Source organism: Trachurus japonicus, chromosome 6 (genome assembly GCF_045865225.1).
Source record: "Trachurus japonicus isolate A0001 chromosome 6, Traja_1.0".
Lineage (NCBI taxonomy): Eukaryota > Metazoa > Chordata > Actinopteri > Carangiformes > Carangidae > Trachurus > Trachurus japonicus.
The window spans coordinates 9,014,293-9,037,815 of record NC_140912.1 but is presented as its reverse complement, the minus strand read 5'-3'; the positions used below and the strand labels follow the sequence as shown (position 1 = coordinate 9,037,815).

Here is a 23,523-nt window from a genome sequence, read left to right as displayed (position 1 = left end):
AGTAACAACAGAGAGTCATGTGGTTTTTCATAAAACTGCTCAGATGTGTCAAATTAGCAGTTTCACACTGAGTTTCATGACGATTGTTTCATTTTTGTTTGTCATATAGAAAAAGCTCATGTCTCTGTGCTGAAGTCAGGGTTTTAACAGTAGAATGGGATTGGGGAAATGAAGCTATCACAGTCAGTAGGTGTCGGATCTCCTCTTCAAACATACTTTACAATAATGAACTAATACTAATGGGGTATTATTGTTATTAGTCAAGTTATGCTCCACATTATACATTCTTCATTTGGTCATCCACTCCTCCTATAACAGAGAGCATGCCAATCTCAGCTGACTGCACTCACACTGTCTTCCTGTGTTGGTGTAAGTGTGTGTGTGTGTGTGTGTGTGTGTGTGTGTGTGTGTGTGTGTGTGTGTGTGTGCGTGCGTGTGTGTGTGCGTGTGTGCGTGAGAAAGTGCAGGGGGGAGAGAGACCATCTCCTCCTCTTACTTTATTCCCAAATCCCTGCAAATAAATTGGTGATGACAGAGCTGAAAATTACACATTACTTCTGACCCCTGCTGTAAACCACAGCTAAATCAATGGATTTTCACATGTTGCACAGCTGTGACTAATGCCTCTAGCCTACTATACTTTTTAGACAACACTATCCCACACAAATAATTAATTATCTCCTGGTTTTGAAAGTAGGCTGCACATCTCTGAGTTCAAATCGACCCCAAACACAAATAGGATAACACTGCTGTTTTCTGCATGTGTGACTTTGACAAAATGAATTTGTTCATGTAAGAAACATGAAACATTTCCTTATTTAGTGCAATGGAAATGCTTCATGGATATGTTTGCATCCTGCCACCTTCACCAAATAGCCTAGGCCTTATCGCATATCGCTGTCACAATTACCCGGAACTGATCTTTCTGTTTGGGTTTTTGTGTTGCTATTCCCAGCTTGTTGTTGTTGTGTGGTTTTGTTGTTTTGTCATGTCTTCTTGAGGTTTGTTTATGAAGAAAATTTAAAATATCTAGCCTATTTTTTTTTTTAAAGGCCTTATAGAAACAAACCTCCATTATGGCCCAAAAAGAAAAAAAAAAGAAAAATTCAAGGGGACAAACAAACTGCTGGACGTTGTTGTTCATGTGATTCAGAGGTGAGGTCTGTGTGGTTATCAGAAAATGCAAATGTGATTAATGTGTGTGTGTGTGTGTGTGTGTGTGTGTGTGTGTGTGTGTGTGTGTGTGTGTGTGTGTGTGTGTGTGTGTGTGTAGCAGCGCTACACCTTGTCCAGGAGGTCGTCGTCTGCGGGATTACGCACCTTTGACCTCAAGCAGCTGCTCACTCGGACGCCAGCGCGACCAAATCCACCAGCAGCAACCGGTTTGTCACATGACCAGCGTGCAGCTCTCTCTCTCTCTCTCTCTCTCTCTCTCTCTCTCTCTCTCTCTCTCTCTCTCTCTCTCTCTCTCTCTCTCTCCCTATGTGGCTCTTATTTCCGTGTTCACCGAGGGAGCGCTGCGCTGAGCTGAGCCGCTGAATGAGTTTCCGAGGCCGCCGTGCGTTCACCTTTCACGCCGCGAAACTGCGTCGCCGTGCGAGGAGGAGGACGATCTGTCACGCAATCGCATCGCCTGCCGGACCCAGGCTGCAGCAGCGGAGGGACCACCACCACCACCACCACCACCACCATGCTCACGCGGGTGAAATCGGCGGTGGCCAATTTCATGGGAGGTATGATGGCTGGCGGCTCCAACGGAGACCATCCGGGCGGCTCGGATCTGCCGCTGAAATTCCCGTACAGCAGACCGGAGTTCCTGGGACTCTCGCCGGACGAGATAGAGTGCTCGGCGGATCACATCGCCAGACCGATCCTCATCCTGAAGGAGACCAAGCGGCTGCCGTGGTCCACCGGCTACGCAGAGTGAGTAACCTGTGCGCGTCCATCTTTCTCCCTCTCTCCCTCTCTCTCTGTCACAGCCCCGCGCAGCATCCTTCAAGAAGTGTGGACCACTGAGATCACCGAGCAGGGCGTAAACACAAACACCAGCCAGCCGCTGTCTCTTTATCTGATACTGTTACAGCAGGGTGATAGTGTAGTCTCTGTAACGGTGATGATGTCAAGCAAAGGCGTCGCAGCTGACCTTTCCTCATATAGTCCACATATGACTGTACAATAAAAACTGTTTTCTATGGGATAGCCAGACCCCAGCTGATGAGGTCGGTATTAGTCTTTGTTGCCATATAGGAAGACAGCTGATTATGAATGTGATTGGACATAGATGCAAGGTGGCCTTGTGAAAACTCATGGCTGGTGAGATCATAATGATTTGTATATGCTGCTCTCTCAGGTGAGGTTGTCTTTTAAATAGCTCTATGCTTTATTGGTATTTATCCATAGCAGGAGCTAGATTGTCCCTTATTACCTGTCAGGCTACATGAGTGATTGGTCATGCTGTGTCTCTGTAAAGCCAGTAAAACCTGATGTTTAAAGGACAGGTTTAAAACCAGCTGTACAGTAGGCTAGTATTTACTCAGTCAGTGTTTACCTTCCTCCTCCTGCTCCATAACCTGTACCCCAAGGCCAGAATCGCAAACCGGATATCAGATCATCTGTTGTATTATTGATATCACATCACATCAATCCATTTGGCTCCCTGCCCGTCCTCCTGCCAGCTGTGTGTGTGTGTGTGTGTGTGTTGTAATTTAATTGGACATATTACAAACAGGATACACTCAAAGCAAAGTTGATATAAAAATACATGAGAAAGTGCAGACTTGCTGAGATGGTTTGACTATTTCCAACAGCAACAAACAGGAGAGGACAGTATGGACTGTGTATTTGCATGCAGGTGAGAGCAGCACACATCTAAACAAAGTATTTCATCATAGTTTACACAGCCTTTGACTGTACACAACAAAGTCTTGTTCTCTCCTTGTATCTTCCCTGAGACCACACAGTCACAATGACTTCTACTCATGCAGACTCACAAAAAATATCTGGGTGGTTAGTGAGGCTCAAAGCTAGAGAGGTCGCAGTTCAGTTCAGTCCTGGAGGCAGTGTGTGTGTTTGTGTGTGTGTGTGACACAGCACTGCCCCGAATTCATAAATTTGCAAATAAGGGTTAGTTTGTTCTCTGTCCTCTTGACATAAAGTCTCATCTTCATGCCGCTGATAGGCTGTTATGACAGAGCGCCTACTTCCTCCAGATTAACTGTTGTACCGATGATGTGGGATGTTTATTAAGAACACCGTGTACACAGTGCCCTCCTTATATCCATCCTTATTGCATCTTAAATGTTTGAACTTGAGCTGTTCTGCTGTCAACTGTACTTACAGGTGCAAACATTTATCATCTCAAGTCAGCCAGAGGTGTCTGCAAACATGGCAGCTGACCAGTCTCATTCCCTCAGGCAGCTGTTCTTTGTTTTTCAAGAAATAAACAGGACAGAGTAACGCTGTTACACCACAGAGTCGGAGAATAGCAGTTATTATTATTGTCAACAATTAATCGATTAATCAAACAATAATAGATTATTAAATTAATCTTGATAATGGAATAATCGGTTTGAGTAGTTTTTAAAGAAAAAAAGTCAAAATTCTCAGATTCCAGCTTCTTAAATGTGAATATTTCTGGTTTCTTTGTTCCTTTATGACAATAAACTGAATCTCTGGACGAAATAAGACATTTGAGGACATCATCTTGTGGTTTGGGAAACACTGATTGATATTTAAAAATTTTTTTTTGAGCAAACAATTAATCGATTAATCGTTTACATAATCGACAGATTAAACGATAATGAAAATAATCGTTAGCTGCAGCTATAATTGTTTTATTCATAACATATCAGAGAATAGTGGGGAATGGACAGCACCAACACTCTAACTGAAAATGATATAGATATAGATTGGATTCAATACTGAAAATGGTTTTTGATGATCAATTTATTGATTATTTTTGCTGTTTCAGGCCCCAAACTGATCATTATGTTCTCTGCTCTTTACAAACTAGAGAAATCCTTTTGATTTGATGGGTTTTCATACACACCCTCCTCTGAGCTTTCTTATGCTAATCTACTGTGGAGTTTTTAATCCAAAGATGTAAAGAAAGGAAGATAATTCGCTTCTCTGTTGAGACACCATCACCCACTCACATATCGAGGGCTTAGAACCAAAAGGGCGTAAGTGACATTTGACAAACTTTACAGGAGAGGCAAAACAAAATTTTGACCAGACTTCAATCAACTGTATTCATTAACCCTATACCACAACATTGCAACCACAGACATGCTTATATGAATGAGTATTTATGTAATAAACTTATGACATATTAACACAATGAACATGTTCTTAAACATTTTAAAATCAAAAAAATATGTCAAAAACGTCACATACGCCTTTTTGGCACCAAACATTTCCAAGTCTTCTAGGACATATTGGGCATATCTGCTGAACAATGCATTGAACTGATTGAATAATTAACACTTGAATAAGTAATTAATTGTCATGTACCTCATTCATTAATTATTTTAAAAGGGTCCTATGTTCCCCGCTGCTGCTGGTCGATGGACTCTCCCTACTTATCTGGACTCTATCCATCTATCTGGCCTGTCTAGCCTCTACCTGGTCTTTTTACTGTACTAAACTTAACCAACTCCTGTCTTTATTGCCTAAACCCAACCAATGTGACAATTACACTTCTCACTCAAAGTCACAACTCAACCTCTCACTAAAAAATAGGCAAAAATCTGCAAAGTCACAACTCCACTGCAGGTATGGGACAAAAAATGGCATGTTGCCCTGGTCTTTTTGGGGAAAAGCGGGGAACATAGGACCCTTTTTCTATGAAAGGGTTCTATGTTGCCCAGTCACACACATAACAGGTACATAGGAGCTAGGGAACATAGGGATGACCTCAGTAAGGCTCTCAAGGCATGATTCTGTCTTACTGTCATCACTCTTGTGACGGCATACATTCAAAAACAACTCTGACTCATCTTTAACTTCTTTAATATAGGATTCATCAGTTTGTTTCATAATATTCATCAAAATCTTTTCTGCCTCAGACAGTTCCATGTCTGCAGTTTTCTCAGCCATTTTCAATGCTGTTTAAGGGCAACAACTACACTTATGCCCTTCTGGCTCTGAACCAACATGTGGGTCCAACATGTATTTAGATGTATTTTTCAGGGCCAGAAGGGCGTAAGTGCACTTACGCCCTTCTGGCTCCAAACATTACTCACATTTTTGAGTTAGGTCTTTATTGTTTTGTTGCTTTATTCAATACAGTTTGATCTCAGATGGGTAATTTTGGCATCATTGGATAGAGCTCATCAAGACCTTTCTTTTGATATATAGAACTCATTTTCGCCCAAAATGTCACTTACGCCCTTTTGGTTCTCACCCCTCGATATTCTAAAGTGGGTTACGTTCGTTTTACTCAATAACCCAGTTTCTTAAAGATGTTGTGTGCATCATAATTGATCACATTTATTGCCATTTTATTTTTTGAAGAGTTTTTATTATCTAAGAATCAACATATTTAAGCAGAATGCATAATTCTGCAGGATCAGTTGTACAGCCCTACTTCATGAATAGATGTGACGCGGATGCCTCTGTGTGTACGCGCGCGTGTGTGTGTGTGCACGTGTGTATGTATGTGCCAGCTTGGCGCAGCATCAGCCAGGACTCAGCCATACTGGGGATTTGTCAACAGCTGGTTGACCAGCAGGCTTTGCTGTTGTGAAATCTCACTGCCAGCCGTGAAAACCTGAGCCCACGGGAGATGATGTGATCCACACACACTCGCTAAGGATCGTTAACAGGGTCAGATACCAGTAGTTCATCTGCACAGCTGATCAGCTGGCACTGTGAAGGGCTCGTTTTGTCTGTGTAGCCGATGTTAATCTGGCCCTCTGTGTTGTGTTTTCGGTACGGACTGCCTCAGGTGGGGTTCAAACAGTCTCCCGTACGGCGGGCGCCGATGCAAACCGTTGTGCCAAGAGGTCAATGACCGCTAAGCAGTCAGGTTTGCACGTCCTTTATGGGTGGTGAATGCACCCGGACCCTCCGTTACACCTGCATGCCACTAAAGATCCACATCCACAACCGCTGTGTTTAAAATAATAGATGCTTTGACTTGCTTCTTTTTTTGCTAAAGAAAAGTTTGGTCTTTTCACATGGCTACATGTATCCCTCAAGGTTTGGTAAATTTTGCAATCACACCTTTTATTTTTAAAGGAGAACTCTGGTCATTTTCTAAGTAACGCTCTACAGCTCTAGGTCCCCGAGAGCGACCATAGGAAAAGTCAGAGAAAAATATGTGCATACTCCTGCTAGCTGACTTGACTGACGTGACTTTGGCCTCTATGCTCAAAATATCACTACAAATGCTTTGCAACATCCACCACAGTGCCTTACCACACAACACCGAGTGTGCATAAGAGCAGTGTTAACATGTGTTTTTATCACGTACCTCTGTTTACTCTAGCTTCCTGGGTAGACCTTACTAGTCGACTGTCGAGCTTGGGACTGTTTCCATATCAACAAAGACAAAAACGCGAGGAAAACATGGATTTAGGAGGAAAAATTAATTTTGGATGGGAAAAAAGCAGTTATATTGATATTGATGCTTTTTTCCCATCCAAAATCTTTTTTTTTTCCTCATAGGAGAGCTAGGTCGGGTCTGCACATATCTTTCTCTGATTTTTTCCTCTGGTCGCACCCCGGGACCTAGAGCTGTAGCCTAGAACATTACTTAGAAAATGACCGGAATTCTCCTTTAATGAACACTTACTCCATTGCCCAGTGTCTTGCTGGTAATGTGGCTTCGGGTATCATGGTTTTCAGGAAGTGAAACTCATCCTTAACTTTCATACAGACGGTCTTCCTGCCAACATGATGCACCCCACACTGGCTGTGGTGACTTTTCCTCCCGCATGCACATTCAAAAAAAAAAACTTGTGTTTTTAGGGTGTGAGTTCCTAAACATTTTACTATCATCACCATGAGAATGTCAGCATGCTGATATTAGCATCTACTGTAGCTCTATAACACAGTCACTGCCATGGATAAAGACTCTGCTTACTGTAGATTCATGACAGCTAACAGAAATACACAATGCCTTGATTTACATCTTGGCACATTTTCAACATCCGGATTATTTAATCACAGGGGGAAACATGTTAGATCTGGCAGGGTGAACTGCACAGTCATGTGTTGTCTCCGAGCCTTTCAGTGTCATCGGGGTTATTGTGTTGCTCTCACTGGAGGCCGGAAGAGCAGTTCTGCTTCATGAGGAGGGTTCTGCTGCACTTTTTCTCTGAGTGGGTGCTCTGTTAGGTCCAGTGAGCATGACCATTTGAATGGATCAGTGAGTATTGCTCACTCTCAGTGGTGTCATCCTTTCTTACTTGGGCTGTGGACACGCACAGGCCTCGATTCTGCAGACAGCCTGCATTTGCTGTAGCTGTGCTGACCGCTTTGAGTGCACTGCTGTCATGTTGCATGATGCTTGGTGTGGAGGAGAAAAGGGGATCTTGCTTCCAGTGAAAACCTCAGTGGCGTTTACACATCTAAAGGTTGTACAGTGAAGTCAGAACAAAAAAAGACGTGGGCTCCACCTAATGTGTATAGCTTCAGTTTGGATACAGTTTAAAAACAGTTCTGAGAAGAAACCAAAGCAGGTAGTTTGCTGAAAACACAGCGGGCTGCACACAGCGGTGGAATGATTACACCAAAACCAGTTTGTTTCTAAATTGGCCCTAAGAGACATATTAAGGAAATATCACTTTTTGAAGGCTCTTTAACATATATTTGGATGATTGTCTTGCCTTCCGGCCCCCAAGATGTGAGAATTGACAAAACAATCTGTAACTTTCAGGCTCTCTAGGTTGAAATCCATGTTGTTTTATGAGCTTTTCATTTGCATTTAAAGGGACAGGTACTGAAACCAGCCATTCTGAACAGGGCTGTTTTGAGAGGATGAAAAAAGCTGTGATGTTTGATCCTTGGGATGTTTTGACCACAGCATGTCACAGACATGTCTTTAAGACACCTGGGAGCTATTTTAATTTGTGGAAAGGGGGCATCATATGTCTCCTTTAAGAACTCCCCATCATCATAAGAGATCCAGTTTTGATGATGGAGTAGTAAAATTGTGGTTCAAATGGACCTCATTTTCCTCCTTTTCAACTCGTCTACCTCACATGCTGCCAGAGAATAGTAGTGGAACTGAGAAAGCAAAGGATAAGTTGTGACAAAGCTTTCCCACTGACCCACTATCACCAGAAAACCCCTGCTGCAACCTCAGCAGCAGTCTGATCGATACTTAATCAATATGAGTGTCTGTCAGACAAACGCCAGCACCACCACTACACACTGTATGTTTTGGTTGTAGGTCAGCAGACGTATGTATCGGGGTGCAGGGAAACGTTTGGCCCATTGAGTGTAAAGATCTTTGGTAAGAGAACAGAGACAAAGGAGGTGGCAGCTCCAGGGTAAACAGTGTGGAGTCAGCTCAGGGCACGCACACTCAGCAGATCTTAGAGATAAAAAGGAGTTGATATGAGTTGTAAACTCCATAAATGTGAACACATGGATGTTCTAAGGCTTTTCTCCAGTATTTTCCTCTACACGACTAATTCTTTTCCACTGCAAAGGAGCCAGTGAAATAAGTGCTACACTCAGCTCTGGAGTGGAAGCACATGAGCAGCACTTCATACATACAAAGCCTCCCAGTGCTCAGTCACATGACGCAGTTCTTGTGTTGTTTCTGCTACATCAACACGGCACATAGCTCCGAGGCAGAAACACTGTGATGCTGTTTCTGTTCATCGCCAGCCTTCCTCTCTGTGTGGCTAGAATATGAGCTGTCATTGAACAAAGTGCATCATGCATCACTATTATCACTTTTCTAGTATTTTCACTGACTCACACACACAAAAGATCTGCTGTTGAATCTGAGATGAGCACAGGAGGAAGAACATAGAGCCACAAAAACAAATATGGTGTAAATGTATATGTAAGAAGGAGGATCCAATAACCGATATTTTCATGGCATAAAAAAAAATTATAGGAATCATTGTGTAGAAATTAAAAATATGGCCACATTCAAGTGTCCACATGTTCCACTTGTTGCACATAAAGAAATATTTTACCTTTGTAGGTGTGTAACTTAACTTAAATGTGTTCATCTAGCATAGAGCTTTGAACTGGATTTGATTGAACACATGAAAGAGAGAATAAACGCTGAGGGCGACATGAAGTTGGAAACCCAGTTATGAGCACTGTAGTGATTCAATAGCTAACCTAACGAGCTATAATTATGGGCTTTGTGAACAGTGTGCCTGTAGTTGTCATAGCCTCCAGGTCAGTTCTTCCTCAACTTGGCATCAATATGTTGATGTGTGCTGTAGCTGTACAAGAAGATGGCAACAAAGACTGATCCAGATCAGAGAGAGGGTTCAATTATTACAACCAGATCTATTATACAAGTGTTACTGTATACAGGGATTTTAGCTTTATCTGCAAAATAACCAAAGAAGTGAAAAATTAACTAATGGAGTATTATGGAAATAGGTACATAATGTAGGTCATAATGTAGGCCTACCTGGATGTTCTTGATGATGATGTGTGCAGAGCAGTAAGTGTGTTAGTGTGTGAGAAGGAGAAGTTCCAAAACTAAAGAAGCAGGACTGTAGATTACAGCTCTGACAGGGTAATTAAGGCCATGCCACTGTCTCAAATGAGAAGAAACGAGATGAGGTAACCGAATGTGACAGCCCTTCTCTCGGATACTGCTCATGCCGCGGGGTGTGGACGGCTTTTCCTCTCATATCAGAGATGAAAGGCCTGAGAGCTCCACTGTTGTTAATCTTGTGATCTGCAGGGTCAAATGAACGTCAGTCCCTGCGGTGCTTTGGTCACAGACACGCATGGCGGTCCGTGAAGTTTGTGGCCTCATCATATGAAGCCAGGGAGAGGATTTAACCATTAACAAGACCTCACACATGTACGTTGTGTTGTTGTTTCATGAGCACAGGAAGGAAGAGACTGATTTAAAAGCTTGCCTGCAAACCCAAATATATACATGAGAGCTGCAGTAATGTAACATTTTATGATGTCTGTGGTCACTTGTTGTTTGACTTTGTGGGAACAAAGCCTGTGAACATGATGCTTATTCTGAAATGTCCATCAGCCTTAAACTACATACATGATGCACTGTAAAACCAAAAATGAATGTTATCAAATATTTACTATGATTAACTACCAGTATCCATAAAATAATGAGAAAAGATCACAGTTAAAGGTGGCCAGCAGCACAGTGGTGTGGTTGGTCTGACTACGCGCAGACGTAACTCACAGGCGGCCAGGGTCAGTCGACATTTCTACTATTCATAATTCTGTGAAATTTTGTCTGTATATAGCTCTTACTTTAACTATTTCCATATTGTTACTATAGTGTCACTTTCATAGAGAAGTACATGATTAAAATTTTTTTGTGATTTTAAGTATGCAGTGTATCATAACTGCATTTCTGATGCTCATAATAAACTCATATTTCAAGGGAACCAAAAAATACTTAGTTCTTCCCTGCAAACTGTGAGATCAATTGTGTCATAGCTGTTTGACTTTGCCCAAAAATTAAAATCCAGATTTTCTTCTCTCAAAAGCCGATTTCCAATTACAAATATGATTTTTATGTTAAATGACAAACTATTTGTGTGCTGTTGGTGTCTTTTTAAATGGACCTGGGTGGAATGTGATGGAAAATTCTGTTATTTAACCCATGTTATGTTTTACAAGTGTTGTATAATCATGTTGGTAGCAGATCTTCATTTCACCTTGTGATATGTGGTACTCAGAGTTAATCAGTTTGATGACAGCATTGTGAGATAAGATACACCAGGGAGTCCACTTACAGTAGGACAAGTTAAAGGTTAAGAGGCTCCCAGGACAGAGTGTCATGTGGAATTTACAAGGGATTGTTGTGTCCTGGTGGTGAGGCTAGGCAGAACCACCAAGGTGCCATATAATTTGTCTATTGGTATGTGTTTGCGAACTATAAAGATAGCAGACCTGAGAACACTCTAGCTCACTCACTCACCCACTGACTGACTGTTCATGCAGTTGTATGTATGTGACTCCATTCATGAATGCTAATTAAAACTCAGAAAGACAGCTGATGTATGAAGACTTAATTTCTTCATTGAATAGACAGAAAACTTTTTGCCACCACAAGTCTAATAATAAAGTCTGTCTGTCTGTCTGTCTGTCTGTCTGTCTGTCTGTCTGTCTGTCTGTCTACCTACCTACCTACCTACCTACCTATCCAGCGCAGTCCAGATACATGGTCTGTACTGTAATTACACTAGTTGGAGTAAAACATCGATTTTTACGATTTCACATAGTCCCAACTAAATAATCGCGATTACGATTTAAAACCAATTAATTGAACAGGCCTAGCGTGTCGTATTCGGAGGAGGAGAAGGCAGCGACAAACAACCTGGAGAAAAAAAAATTGTCATGGTCTGCTGAGGAAACAAAATGTTTGGTGGCGGTTTGGGCATTGACAGAATTTCAAGAAAAGTTAGAAAACAACACAAGAGAGTTGTTGTGTTGTATGAATTTCCCTTCGATGCTTAATAAAGTCATGTGATTCTCATCTTTGAACTTGGGGAAAAGATGACCAGAACCAGAACCATGGCTGTCTGTCTGAAAACACCCTCTGTTTACACAATGATGACTTAATTCCATCAGGACTGACTGGACTCCACCGCTACATTGTGCTGCTGCTGTTGACCTGAACGTTGAAGCACAGGTGAAACTAATGATGCTAACGAGGGGCAGCTAACCCCCTAGCAGCCTCTGCAGTGCAGCAGTTAACTCCTGTTAGCAGCACCTGTGTTTGACAGGTCAATATGTCTGCTGCAGTTTCCTCACTGGTTATGTTTGTTCTTCTCCTGCAGCTTGGGAAACACTGACCAACAGTAAAAGCATGAATAAGGAAACGAGATTTAGGCCTACCGTAGAGACCAAAAGCACTCTTTGCACCAGGCTGTAAACATGTTTATTTCCATTGTAAAGTGTCCATTTAAACGCAGGAGTCTGTGGGGACTGACGCTATTGGAGCCATTAGAAGAGCTACACTTTTAAGCACGCTGGTGTCAGCCTCGGAGGATAAAACACACAACAGGCAAAGTTAAAGATGTATTTGGCTAATGTATTAGTTTTTTTTCTCACATTTGCTGTAGATGGTTGTGTTGTGAAAGTCTGATTTCTTGACATTTAGATTCAGTTTTTGTGTCACTTACAATAAACAAGAATACAGAAAAGCAAGAAGTCTTTGCATTTGAGAGGCAGGCACTGACATATGATCCGATTGATGACTTCAGTAAGAAATTAAATTTAGAAAAAAAAATCATCTCATTTAATCAGCACTTCTCTATACAAAGCAAACCTCTTGCCACGCCTCATGCCCTGTGGGCAAATGAAACATGGCTTATTGACACACTATAGGGAGTGCGCTTTTATTAGTTTTCAGGATGAGGAAGTGGGTGAATGGCACATTGTGTAGGACAGCAATTAAAATCAATCTCAGTGAGTGAAGGGCTGCCCAGTGAGTTTCCTTTCAGTTTTACGACCCACAGTGTTTTCTTAGCTGGAGACAGTGGGTCTCTGCTCTGCATGTTCATCCCCGTGAGCAATTAGGATTATTTATCTAGGATCCTCCATAGGGAAGCAATCATAGCGGCCCCTCACATTGCAGAATAGCTTGAATTGATTTACATATTAATGTATTTAAGTATGTTACAAAATTTGATAGAAATAGATATTTAGATTTCTCATTTTATTCCTGCAGGGCCCTGATAATTTCACCTTGTGTGCTCTAATTTCATGAGCTACAGCAGTATATGCACTGTTTTAACAGGGGCCATAAAGCCAACATTTCCTACGGTGTGCCTAAATTAAGAATGCCTGGAGTATTGTTAAGCAGCGAGTGCTTGTCCATGACTACAGCCGCTCGCAGCAGCACACCATCTGCCAGGTGTTGTATAATGCAGTATTTATTGTGTCTTTCGGTCCTCTGCCCTACATGCACGGGACTCAAATTGAAATGTGTGCTTAAACATCGGTATATCACCCAACTGTAATTCACTTTATCTAACTGTGTTTATTGCAGAGAACTGTCGTCATTGCAGCAAAACAAAGTTTATAGTCCCAAGAATGTCACGTGGATGAAAGGTCATCCTCTCTGTCCCGTATCTCCCCAATCAACAGACGTGTGTCCGGTGGATGCATTGAGCGGAGCTCCTTAGATTATCGGCATCAGTGCATCATCCCTTGATGCTCAGGAGATTAGGATCTCAGCCATAATAAATTCAAAGAGGCAGCGAAGTTAAATCAGAGACACAGCTGTTACTGCACACTTTTGTTTTTCGGATAGAGGGGCATGCTTGATGTGAGCGAAGGTGACAAGTGATGTCCTGGAAATAGTTCATCCCTCAGGCTTTGCTAGGAATTATTTAACAATATTAAATGAAATCAAATGCTACAGTATATCAAGGTATTATTTTGTGTTTTGTTTTAGTATTAAATTATGACTACTGTTTATAAAGTATGTAAACTACCTACAGTATACCTCACATACATTTTTTCTGTTGCACTTTCACACAAATCACACAATTTATATCAGAAATAATACACACATCATGCTGACCTAAGTTACTTAGGGTATTGTCATCAAGCTTTTGTGTCATTTTATTTTCTCATTATTCATTCAGATAGTCTAACCATCTTTTTGTCTGTTATCTAGCTGTCGTGTTAAGATGAAACATGACTGAAATCTCCTTTTCTTGTGTCCTGTTTTCTCTGTGCAGAGTGATCAATGCAGGAAAAAGCACTTTGAATGAAGACCAGGCCTGCTGTGAAGTGCTGGTGGTCAAGAGGAGACCTTCAGGAAGCTGCACGCCCAACCGGACCGAGCTGACCCGCAGGAGGTCCTCCCTGCCCAACGGAGAGGGCCTGGGCCTCCGGGACAACCTGGTGCGTCAAACTAATGAGTAAAACAATTGAGCGTCTCCACCAAGTTAAACCACAAAGTCACACTAGTGTTCGAGCAGACATTTAAATATTTACATACAAAAACAAATAAGAGTGTGTTTTCCTGGAGCGAGAATCTGAGCCATCTTCTTGGTAAAATGTTAACACACTTTAGTAGTAGTGAATGTCCCCCGGGGGGCCTGTTGTCAGGACCCACTGTCCTCTCTTCCCGTCCCATCAGCAGTTTATTGGGACACATAGCGTCCTCTCCGCAGCACAGTGGCCTTCAGCAGCTCTTGACAGTCACCAACACTGGAAGGCAAATGTGAATGCATTCACTGATAGAAACACACAGAGAGGATTTTGAAGTGAGCCTTGTGTGCTCCTGCAAGAGCAGTGTGACATGTATTAGGGACTAGGACATGAACTAGGAAATGTATAGGCACTACTGTTTGCCTTTTATAGGACAGTGTGCTACATTCATGCAGCACACTGACACACTTAATCCACTCACTGACAGCACTGGCGAGGCTGAAAAAAAGGTTATTCCACTGATATCCATCTTTTTCTGTTTCACTTTATCTGCCTGATCTGTTTTCCTGATTGTGCAGTTTCTTCTTAAAGCACTCTGTCATTTAATTCCCATTGGTAACGTATATCTATATAAAGTAACACTGCTGTTAAATTGTCCTCTCAGCCCACCAGCACTTCACTCTGGTCCACCCAGAGCCTACAGGAAACTCATGCAAGTACCTCATGACTCAGTACTGCAGTGTTACCAGACCAATGAGAGTAGTGTAGAGCCTTTTCTAGTGCTCTTAGCTTCCTTCATGGGTCCATGTTGTAGAACCGACATGAACTATATTTAGAGTTTGAGTATGTGCAGAAATATGTGCAAGCACTGGTCTACACTCAGTGGCCAGAAGAATGTTGAAATCAACCCCATCTTTTGCCAATGCAATGCATGTCATGGCCTAGGTGGATGCAACTCTGAGCAGCTTCAGCTTCAGGTTTTCCGTCGTCTGTTTGATACCATTTATATATATATATATACAGTGTATATATACAGTGTGTGTATATATATATATATATATATATATATATATATATATATCGATACCATATATATTGTATATATACTGTGTGTATATATGTATATATGGTATCAAACAGACGATGGACAACCGTGATCACTGGTTCCAGGATGGCAGAAGATCAGAGAGTGGCTGCACTTTTTGAAGGTGGTCAACTCAAAAGGTGTGTGATGAATGAACCAGATCACAGGAGACTTTGTATAAACAACATGTGAGAGGAGGAGGGGGCACTTTGTAGATGGGTGCACGGAGCTGTGTCCAGCTCTGAATCATGGGGGGGGGGGGGGCGCATTACCATCATAGTGGAACAAGGTCATCCATTCATGGACACCTTGCCGGCTGTAGAGGAAGTGCACGTTCAGATCAGAGGATGTCATTGAACCGGCCACTGAAAGCTTTCTCACTGAGAAATGAGATACATTTGAATGCAGTTTTAATAGAAAGGAGCTTTCACCCATTAATGTGACATTAATGTGAAGCACTGAAGTCTGCACAGATCCACTTACTGTCTGAGTCTCTGCCATGATTTGTGGCAGCTGGACTTGGTCCTGTGTGCTGTTAAATTGTTTTGTATCTTCTGGTCACTGACAGTAAACATCAGCAGTCACCAACCTTTCTTCCTTTGGTCTGTGGCCCTTTGACCTCCTGCCACAGGCTGCAAACTAGTGTATAAATAATTTATTTTTCTCTATTTGACATTCTTACTTTATTTTATAGCCACAGTGGAGATAGAAAGGGAAGTTAGGGGAGAGTAAAAGAGCCTGGGCCCCTGCAGTAAGGACTTTTGCAGTCTTAGCAGTTACCAGGGTGCTTGCAAATATATGTAATTTGTAATCGGTTCAGACAGTGATGTCCCCCTCTCAGATGGTTTCATTCAGACTCCAGAGGCCTGAGGAGGTGAAAGTATCCGCTACTTCCAAGACTTTGTGTCTTTGCACCCTTTGGTGGGCCCAAGCCTCCAGGCTGTAACATCCTAGCACTGGCTGTTCTACATTCACTTCTATTATTTTGGATAAATATCCAATCTTATGATTGAAATTAATCATAGAAACTCTGAATTCCCAGAAGTTATCAAATCCCAGTGATGGATGAGGCTGTTTTCCAGGTATTCATTTAAAAATCATATTCAGGGGTGTTGTTTAGCTCGGTTGGTAGAGCAGGCCTGCACCCCATCTATAGTCCCTGCCACAGTCCTGTATCGAATCCCAACCCGACTTCGCTGCACGTCATCCCCCTCTCTCTGCCTCTCCATTTCCTGTCTCTCTCTCTCCTACTACACTATTGATTAAAGACAAAAGCCTGAAAAATATGCAAAAAAGCTGGAGACAAACTGTTAAAGGGATAGTTCAACATTTTGGCAAATTCGCCTATTGCCATAATCCCTACAGTCATGTGAGTAGGTTCATCATGCGAGCTTCTCAGTGAACACAATGGAGGTGAACAGTACAGGTCCCCTGCCCCTCATCAAACTCATCAAATACACAATCCAACAACTCCAAAACGTTCTTGTGGAAAAGTCGTGACCTGCACATTCACCACGCTATGAAATAATCATATATTATGCAACATTACGACACATTAAGCAAATACTCTGAACTACTTGCGCTTTTGAAATCACTCACCCAGCAGCCACGTCTGGAATGTAGTTCGGGTTATGCATTTGCCTTGAAAACAACTCTGTCTTGTAATGTTACATTATTATTTAATAGCGTGATGAATGTGCAGGTCACAACTTGTCCACAAAAGCATTTTGGAGTTGTTAGATTGTGTATTTGATGAGTATTAAAGGACAGGGGACCTGTACCATTCACCTCCATTGTGTTCGCTGAGCAGCTCGCGTCTCTGCCCCGAACAATCTCAGAACAACATGCACCGATAATTAAAGGTAATGAACCTACCCCTAATTTGCCAAAATGTTGAACTATCCCTTTAAAAAAACAATTCACAGTGGAACCAAGGAATCAAGAAATTATCAGACCATCCACTCACTGACCTGTCTGTCAGATATTCAGTAACTTATGCTTGTTACAGTGTGAATATACGGTCAGATAAAAGGTCTGGCTCACACCTAGTCACAGCAGGTTGAAAATGTTGACACAACTAACTAGTGAAGACGTATCTGACTCTTACCTGAATCCAGGATGGCTCTGAGGACCTAACCTTCCACTACTGGGCGTTGTTCGATGGCCACGCTGGCTCCGGGGCAGCTGTGATGGCCTCCCGCCTCCTCCATCACCACATCGCCCTGCACCTTCAGGAGGTGTTGGAGATCCTCTGCACTCCCAACCTGCTGCCCCCCACGTGCTTGGGCGAGGAGCCCATCAATCACCACCTCACCCCGACGTCCCAACGTGCGCTCACCAGGGCAGCCTCCCTCCGGGGCGCCGCGGGGGCGCCGGGTTCACCCAGCACCCCGCCCACACGCTTCTTCACCGAGAAGAAAGTTTCACATGAGAGCCTGGTGGTCGGAGCCATAGAGAACGCCTTCAAAGACATGGTAAGATGCACATGCATGGCAGAGATATGAAAGTGTTTAATGTGCAGAACTCAAAGGCCTCAAACTTCAATTTTATATTATGAAATGAAAATACAACTTACAACATTTAAATCACCCAACATAAAAACACGTTCATTTGTTGCTACTAATTCTCATGCACAAATGAAAATGTCCATCTTTGATTATAAAGACAATGTCCATGATTCTGTTGCTCCCAAGTCTGGGGCTGACTCAGCTCAACCTTAATGTTTCATGAGAAGTGAATTTTACAGATTTGCTCATGTTTGTGTCTCTCTTGAGGGAAATTGAATACTTAAACCTTTATAGGTCTCTAAAACGGAATCGTTCTCGGTGAAAGGTTCATAGCTCATACCCACACAGAGCCCATTAACTGTGATGAGGGGTCATGAGTAGATATTCGTACATGCTAATAGGTTACAAGCCAAAATAGGTCTGTAAAGCTCTGCTTTAAGCTGACGTTCAGTATATTCTGTGGTTTGTCAGCCTTTTTACCTTCAGTGTTGCTCTGTTGCTACAGTTACTTATTGTCCCTACTGCCAGATCATTCATGGTCCTTTTATTCAACAAGATTGTTGTCGAAAATGAAAGAAAGAAAAGAAAAAAACGCCTTTTTGCTGCCAGAAGTGACTAAACTCTAACTCCTTATCAATCTCTTTTCTTTACAAACTCTTTTGCATTGACCTCACACTCACATCACGACAGGAACAAACTTGTATCACAATTTCTTCACAGGATTTACAACCTACTGTTCATTGACACATTTATCAGGAAGTGAACACAGACCATCCATCAGAATCAGAATCAGAATTACTTTATTGATTCAAGCTGACACATTATCAAAGCTTCCTGCTATTGGTAAACAAAGATAGGCATTCAAGCGTGAAATTAAATTGGTATTATATTTAAAATAACTCTTTTTTGTCTGTTTTGGGTGGATCATTTTGTTCTCTTTGTTGGCTTGAGGAAGTTTATAAAAAAAGTTTCCTTATTCATAAAGAGCTCCTCAGAGTACTACACCAACCCACTCCATCTGTGTGTAGTGGGTCGAGTGGGTGTGTTACAGATGGGTGAAGGTGACGACATACGTGAGGTGTGATCTCACACTGTGAACTGTATGGTCGGTCGGTCAGTCAGTCGGTCAGTCAGTCAGTCAGTCAGTCAGTCAGTCAGTCAGTCAGTCAGTCAGTCAGTCAGTCAGTCAGTCAGTCTCAGAGCCAGGTTAAATGATGCTCTCTTCCCCTCCAGCTGTTGCGGGTCACACACACTTGCCAGCTGGCTCTGCTGTGAGTGGATTCTGGAGACTTAACTCACACAGAGGCCAAGACATCAAGGACCAGAGCCAATCAAAACAGCGCAGGCCTGCCTGACGGGCTTCGAAGGGGACGGGTCAAAGGTCACCAGGCTCAGTTTCAACATCAGGGTTTCCATTAACAGTTTGTCCTCAGCTCAGAGTCGTTACATTGGCAGCCTGTAGTCGCTCTAATTAAAATAGCTGCAGATTTAGTTTCTGTCACTTCACTCATAGTTTGAGCTCAGGACGCATGTGAATCACCGGTACATGACTGCAAAGTAAAAGATACAGAGGCCTCGGAGATGGAGGAAAAGGAAATACATGACAATATGTATGTTAACCCCACCCGTCAGTCCCCGCAAAGGCATTACAACAACCGCTCTGAATTATTTTCCAGCAATGACCAACATCAACACATGATTGATATTTTGCTAAAAACCGCAGCATTTGTTTTGTGTCTCCAATCAGACAGCTGAAATTTGATCTTGATGGAGGACAGTGCAGATCCATCCCATTAGAAAACATCATTAATCCTTGTGTTTCCTCATTGCGACCACAAGATGGCAGTGTGAATTTGACTATGTTTATCCCATCTGCATGAAAAGATGATTTGTTCCACAGAGTTTTGAGGACTGTGTTGTTAACTCTTCTTATTACAGTAACAGAACGGCTGTTGGACAGATTTTTACTGGTCACACTAGGATTTGTGAAACTCTCACGGCAGTAATCAGTGATCAAATCCAGTTTTGAGCAGGATCCAGATCACAGGATGTTAAAACTGTGCACCACGTTTCCCTGCAGATCTTTACAGTGCAATTGTCGTTTTTTTTTTGTTTTTTTTTGCTTTTCCTGTCCTTTTCCTCCTCTTTTCATCTTTGTCCTGTCAAAAACATATTTGCCCACGACACCTTGCAGTGGTCAAACAGCAATGTCTCTCTCTGCCTTCCCTCTCTCCTCTCATGTTAAATCTGCAGCTCTGAATCTGAGTCTGCTTTCTTTCTTTAAAGGTAATTCTACTGAAATCTACCATTTGAAGCATTGCAGGCGAGGTCACAGCGGCATTCACTCGCATACCTCTGACCTTCCAGCCACAAAGCCGTCTAAGGGTGGTTTAAAGTTGATGTTCACAAAGTCATATTTTAAAGCATTTTCAGATTGATGGTTCAGTGTTTTACTAATTTGTAACTATTTGTGAAGTGCAAAAAGCCAGCAATACTCGGTGTCCTTCTAATATCTTTAATGCCTCACAGGCAACTCACACAGACCAGTTTCCATAGTTAGTCTACGTCAGTGTGTCTTTTTAAATTGTTTGTTAGCCGAGCACCTCCAGACGTTTTTTCTTCTTTTGAGTGTGCACACTCTTCCCTCTTCTTTGATTTACAGCTATTTTTCTCCCTCACCTACAGTATTGCCTCTAATTACAGCACCTACCTGACTCTGCAGCTGTCATTTATTTTCATTTGACTCATTGTTACAGTGAAATTAGATGCACTCTGTTTAAAATGATAAACATTTCAGCATGGAACAAAAAAAACTGTCACTTCCACTTTCTGCTGAGTGACTACCCACAGGCCGATCTTGGCAGGATCTCGCCCCTAAAAGCCTCTCGTCTTATTTTTTTAATGAAGCTCATTCTTTAAGGAAATGAGAAATGTCAGAGAATCATGGGGAAGGTTTGTCGCTCCAAAGCTCGGTCTCAGAAGTTCACACAGAGCCGCTGTATCTTATCAGTGGTGACCCGCCTTTTAATTCTCCTCTGACATGACTCACTGCATTCCTGTGAAAGTGACCGGTTTGTGTTGAGTGGCTGCTCAGGCCTGATAAACACTCAGAGAAGTGTAAACATAAAAAAAAAAAGTAGCTCAGAGTTTTATCAGTCTGAGCTTTGTGTCGGGACAGGACACAAACCTAGGAGGGGGGGTGGGGGTGGGGGTGGATCTCTGGCCTCATATGACCCTCTGTGCCTGTGTGTGCGTGTGATCAGGTTGAATTGGATACACATTTTAGCACCTTGTTAGTGTTTTAGCACAGTGTATGATTATGGTGAGCTCACCTGATTAGCCCGTAAAGCTCAATGTCTGCCATGTTATATCCTTTATTCATCTGCAACAGAACAGAAACCTCATCACTGTGGTTGGACAGTAAACAGAGCACAGGAGCTACAGGAGGTAATAGGGTGGGGGGTGGGGGGTTTAGGACAAGAAATGGTCTGGCACATTGTTAAAACTACAATGTGATGTCTTTACACTTCAGTTGTTGCATTGGATTAAACAATTGAAACAGAATGTATCAGTGAACCTTTGAGGTGCTGTTAGAGATTCATTCTGGTCTTGTCCACAAGTAACAAGATCGTCCTGTCTGTTTATAGTTTTATTATGCTTGTCAACAGTCAGGTTGGCTGTTTCCTCATAAGATAAGACAATCACCTCATGACTTCAGCCATGCAGGGCAGAACTGAGGTGTCAGTCTTTTATCTGACAGGAAGCAAAAATTAAATTTTCTCGAATAACACCACTCCCCTTTAAAGAACTTTTTATCAGTCGTCTCAACATCATTGGGCATTTTCAACATTTCTGTGAATTTATAAAATGTTATGCAGATCCACATAATAAACGGGCAAATTATCCAGATAATAATAATAATAATAATAATATTGATAATAATAATAATAATCAGATGTGTAAGATTGCTTGTCCTACAGAGTACAATTCTAATTAATTATTCAAACAAACCATTCATTATCCACGTTTTTCTTTGGTTACAGGGACGTCTGAACATTTATTTAATATTGATAATAATGTATGAATATTTACAGTCGCAGAGGCAAAGTATGTGACAGTGTGTTGGCAGAGGTTGTTACAAATTACTAGTTTTTGAAAAGATGTAGCCCAAAGGTTCATCCCTCCCTCATAAACAACTTATATGCCACTGCCTTAGCTAATTAGTTAAAAAATGATTCATTCCTGTTAATTACCTGTCTCACTGTCCTTCATCGCAGCTTTTCATCCTTTGCAGACCTCTCTTTCAGGTATCGCTCCTCTCAAAGCTCATTTTTCTTTCCTGTTTTTAGGTCCAGTAGCTTTGGGCTCTCCCCTTCATCCTGCAAACTGCAGACACGGTGAAGGTTTTTTTTTTTTTGGCAGCTCACCACAGAAGACAAGGCCCTCATGACAAAACCATGTGAAATAAACAGTTCATTTTAAAAGCAGGAATTTTGAGTTTTCCCATACATAACATGTCCTTAAGGTAGAATCTGGATTTGTTATTTATTTGGTTCCTTTTGTGTTTCCTGGAGGCTACGTTCAAATAAATCTTTCACTGCATAGAAATGCATTAAATGCAGTTTGGTCGAGTGAGATGTGTGGGTGTGTGCTGAAATGAAAGTTTTTGTGTGTGTCTGTGCTGGATTGTTATGTGTCCCTGACTATTTTTCTCCACCTTAGTATGTTCATATGGATTTGAATGGATAATAGTGGATTATAATGAATTCTGCTTGTTCCTTATTGCTTCAGCAGTAGACATTTTCTTTGGCTGTTTCTTTTCTTTTGATTTATTTACTTTATTTGTGTTTTTTTCGTTTCATAAAGGCTGATGTGGTGATATGATTTGGAACTGGTGTGAAATTTGGAAATTCCTGATGTATTAGACCAGTTGTAGTATGTTTTTCCTCTTTGAAGGACACAACGAAGAGCTTCATAGAGGCATTGCAGAAGTCCTGTCTGCAGTTATGGCAGTTGAGTAGAATAAGATGTGTATGTCTGCGTGCTGTATGTCTCTGTCTCTCTGCCTGCTGGTTGTTTAGCTCAGTTGTTGGATTCTTCCTGGTGGAAGTGGAGAGGAGAGAGGTGTAGATGTTTATGCAGGCGTTTTCATTATTAAAGACTTTGCCTGCAGCCAGAGGTATTGGATACAGTGAGGATAAATATGTATGGCTCGCTATGGATTCATAATTCATCCAGTGTGAAGGACACATTTGTTCACCTCCCTCCCACTCCACACACACACACACACACACACACACACACACACACACACACACACACACACACACACACACACACACACACACACACCTACACACACACGTTTGCGTGTATCTGTCCTCTATACACCTTCATGCCCTCTCATTCCTGAGAAATGTATTGCTTCTTCAAGCAGCAACATTGGAATGTGTGTGCATATATGTGTGCATCTGTGTGTGCACTGGAGTGAAAGGGTACAGAAAAACACAAATGCATGTACACAGAGACTTCCTGTCTTATATAAAAAAAAGTGTGACACAAAAACTACACAACAACAAGCGCACACACACATGCACAGCACAGAGCAGTGTACTATACACTCTTGCTATCAGATTCACACAATGGTGGACACAATGCGCACACATATACTACAGTTCACTGATCCATATCAGATGTAAACACATATACACTTGCTGTAAACACACACACACACACACACACATTTGCAGAGTATTAATCAGATGGAGGTCGACTCGTCAGTGGTGGAGCAGAAGCTGATACGCTTTAACAGCAGCAAACATCCATCCTGGGAAAAAGTGTCAAGGATGGACTCGC

The 23,523-nt window shown here is 42.0% G+C and overlaps 1 protein-coding gene across 1 annotated transcript in view; it reads left to right on the top strand.

Annotated features, from left to right (window-relative positions):
• Window positions 1-1,334: 1,334 nt before the first annotated feature.
• The window catches only part of ppm1h (protein phosphatase, Mg2+/Mn2+ dependent, 1H), a 38,924-nt gene continuing 16,735 nt past the window's right edge, over window positions 1,335-23,523 (top strand). Inside the window, exons 1-3 of the mRNA XM_085778589.1 lie at window positions 1,335-1,923; window positions 13,881-14,046; window positions 17,278-17,634. Of these exons, the coding sequence (XP_085634715.1) occupies window positions 1,691-1,923; window positions 13,881-14,046; window positions 17,278-17,634 (756 nt within the window). The 5' untranslated portion in view covers window positions 1,335-1,690. The remainder of the gene's footprint in view (window positions 1,924-13,880; window positions 14,047-17,277; window positions 17,635-23,523) is intronic.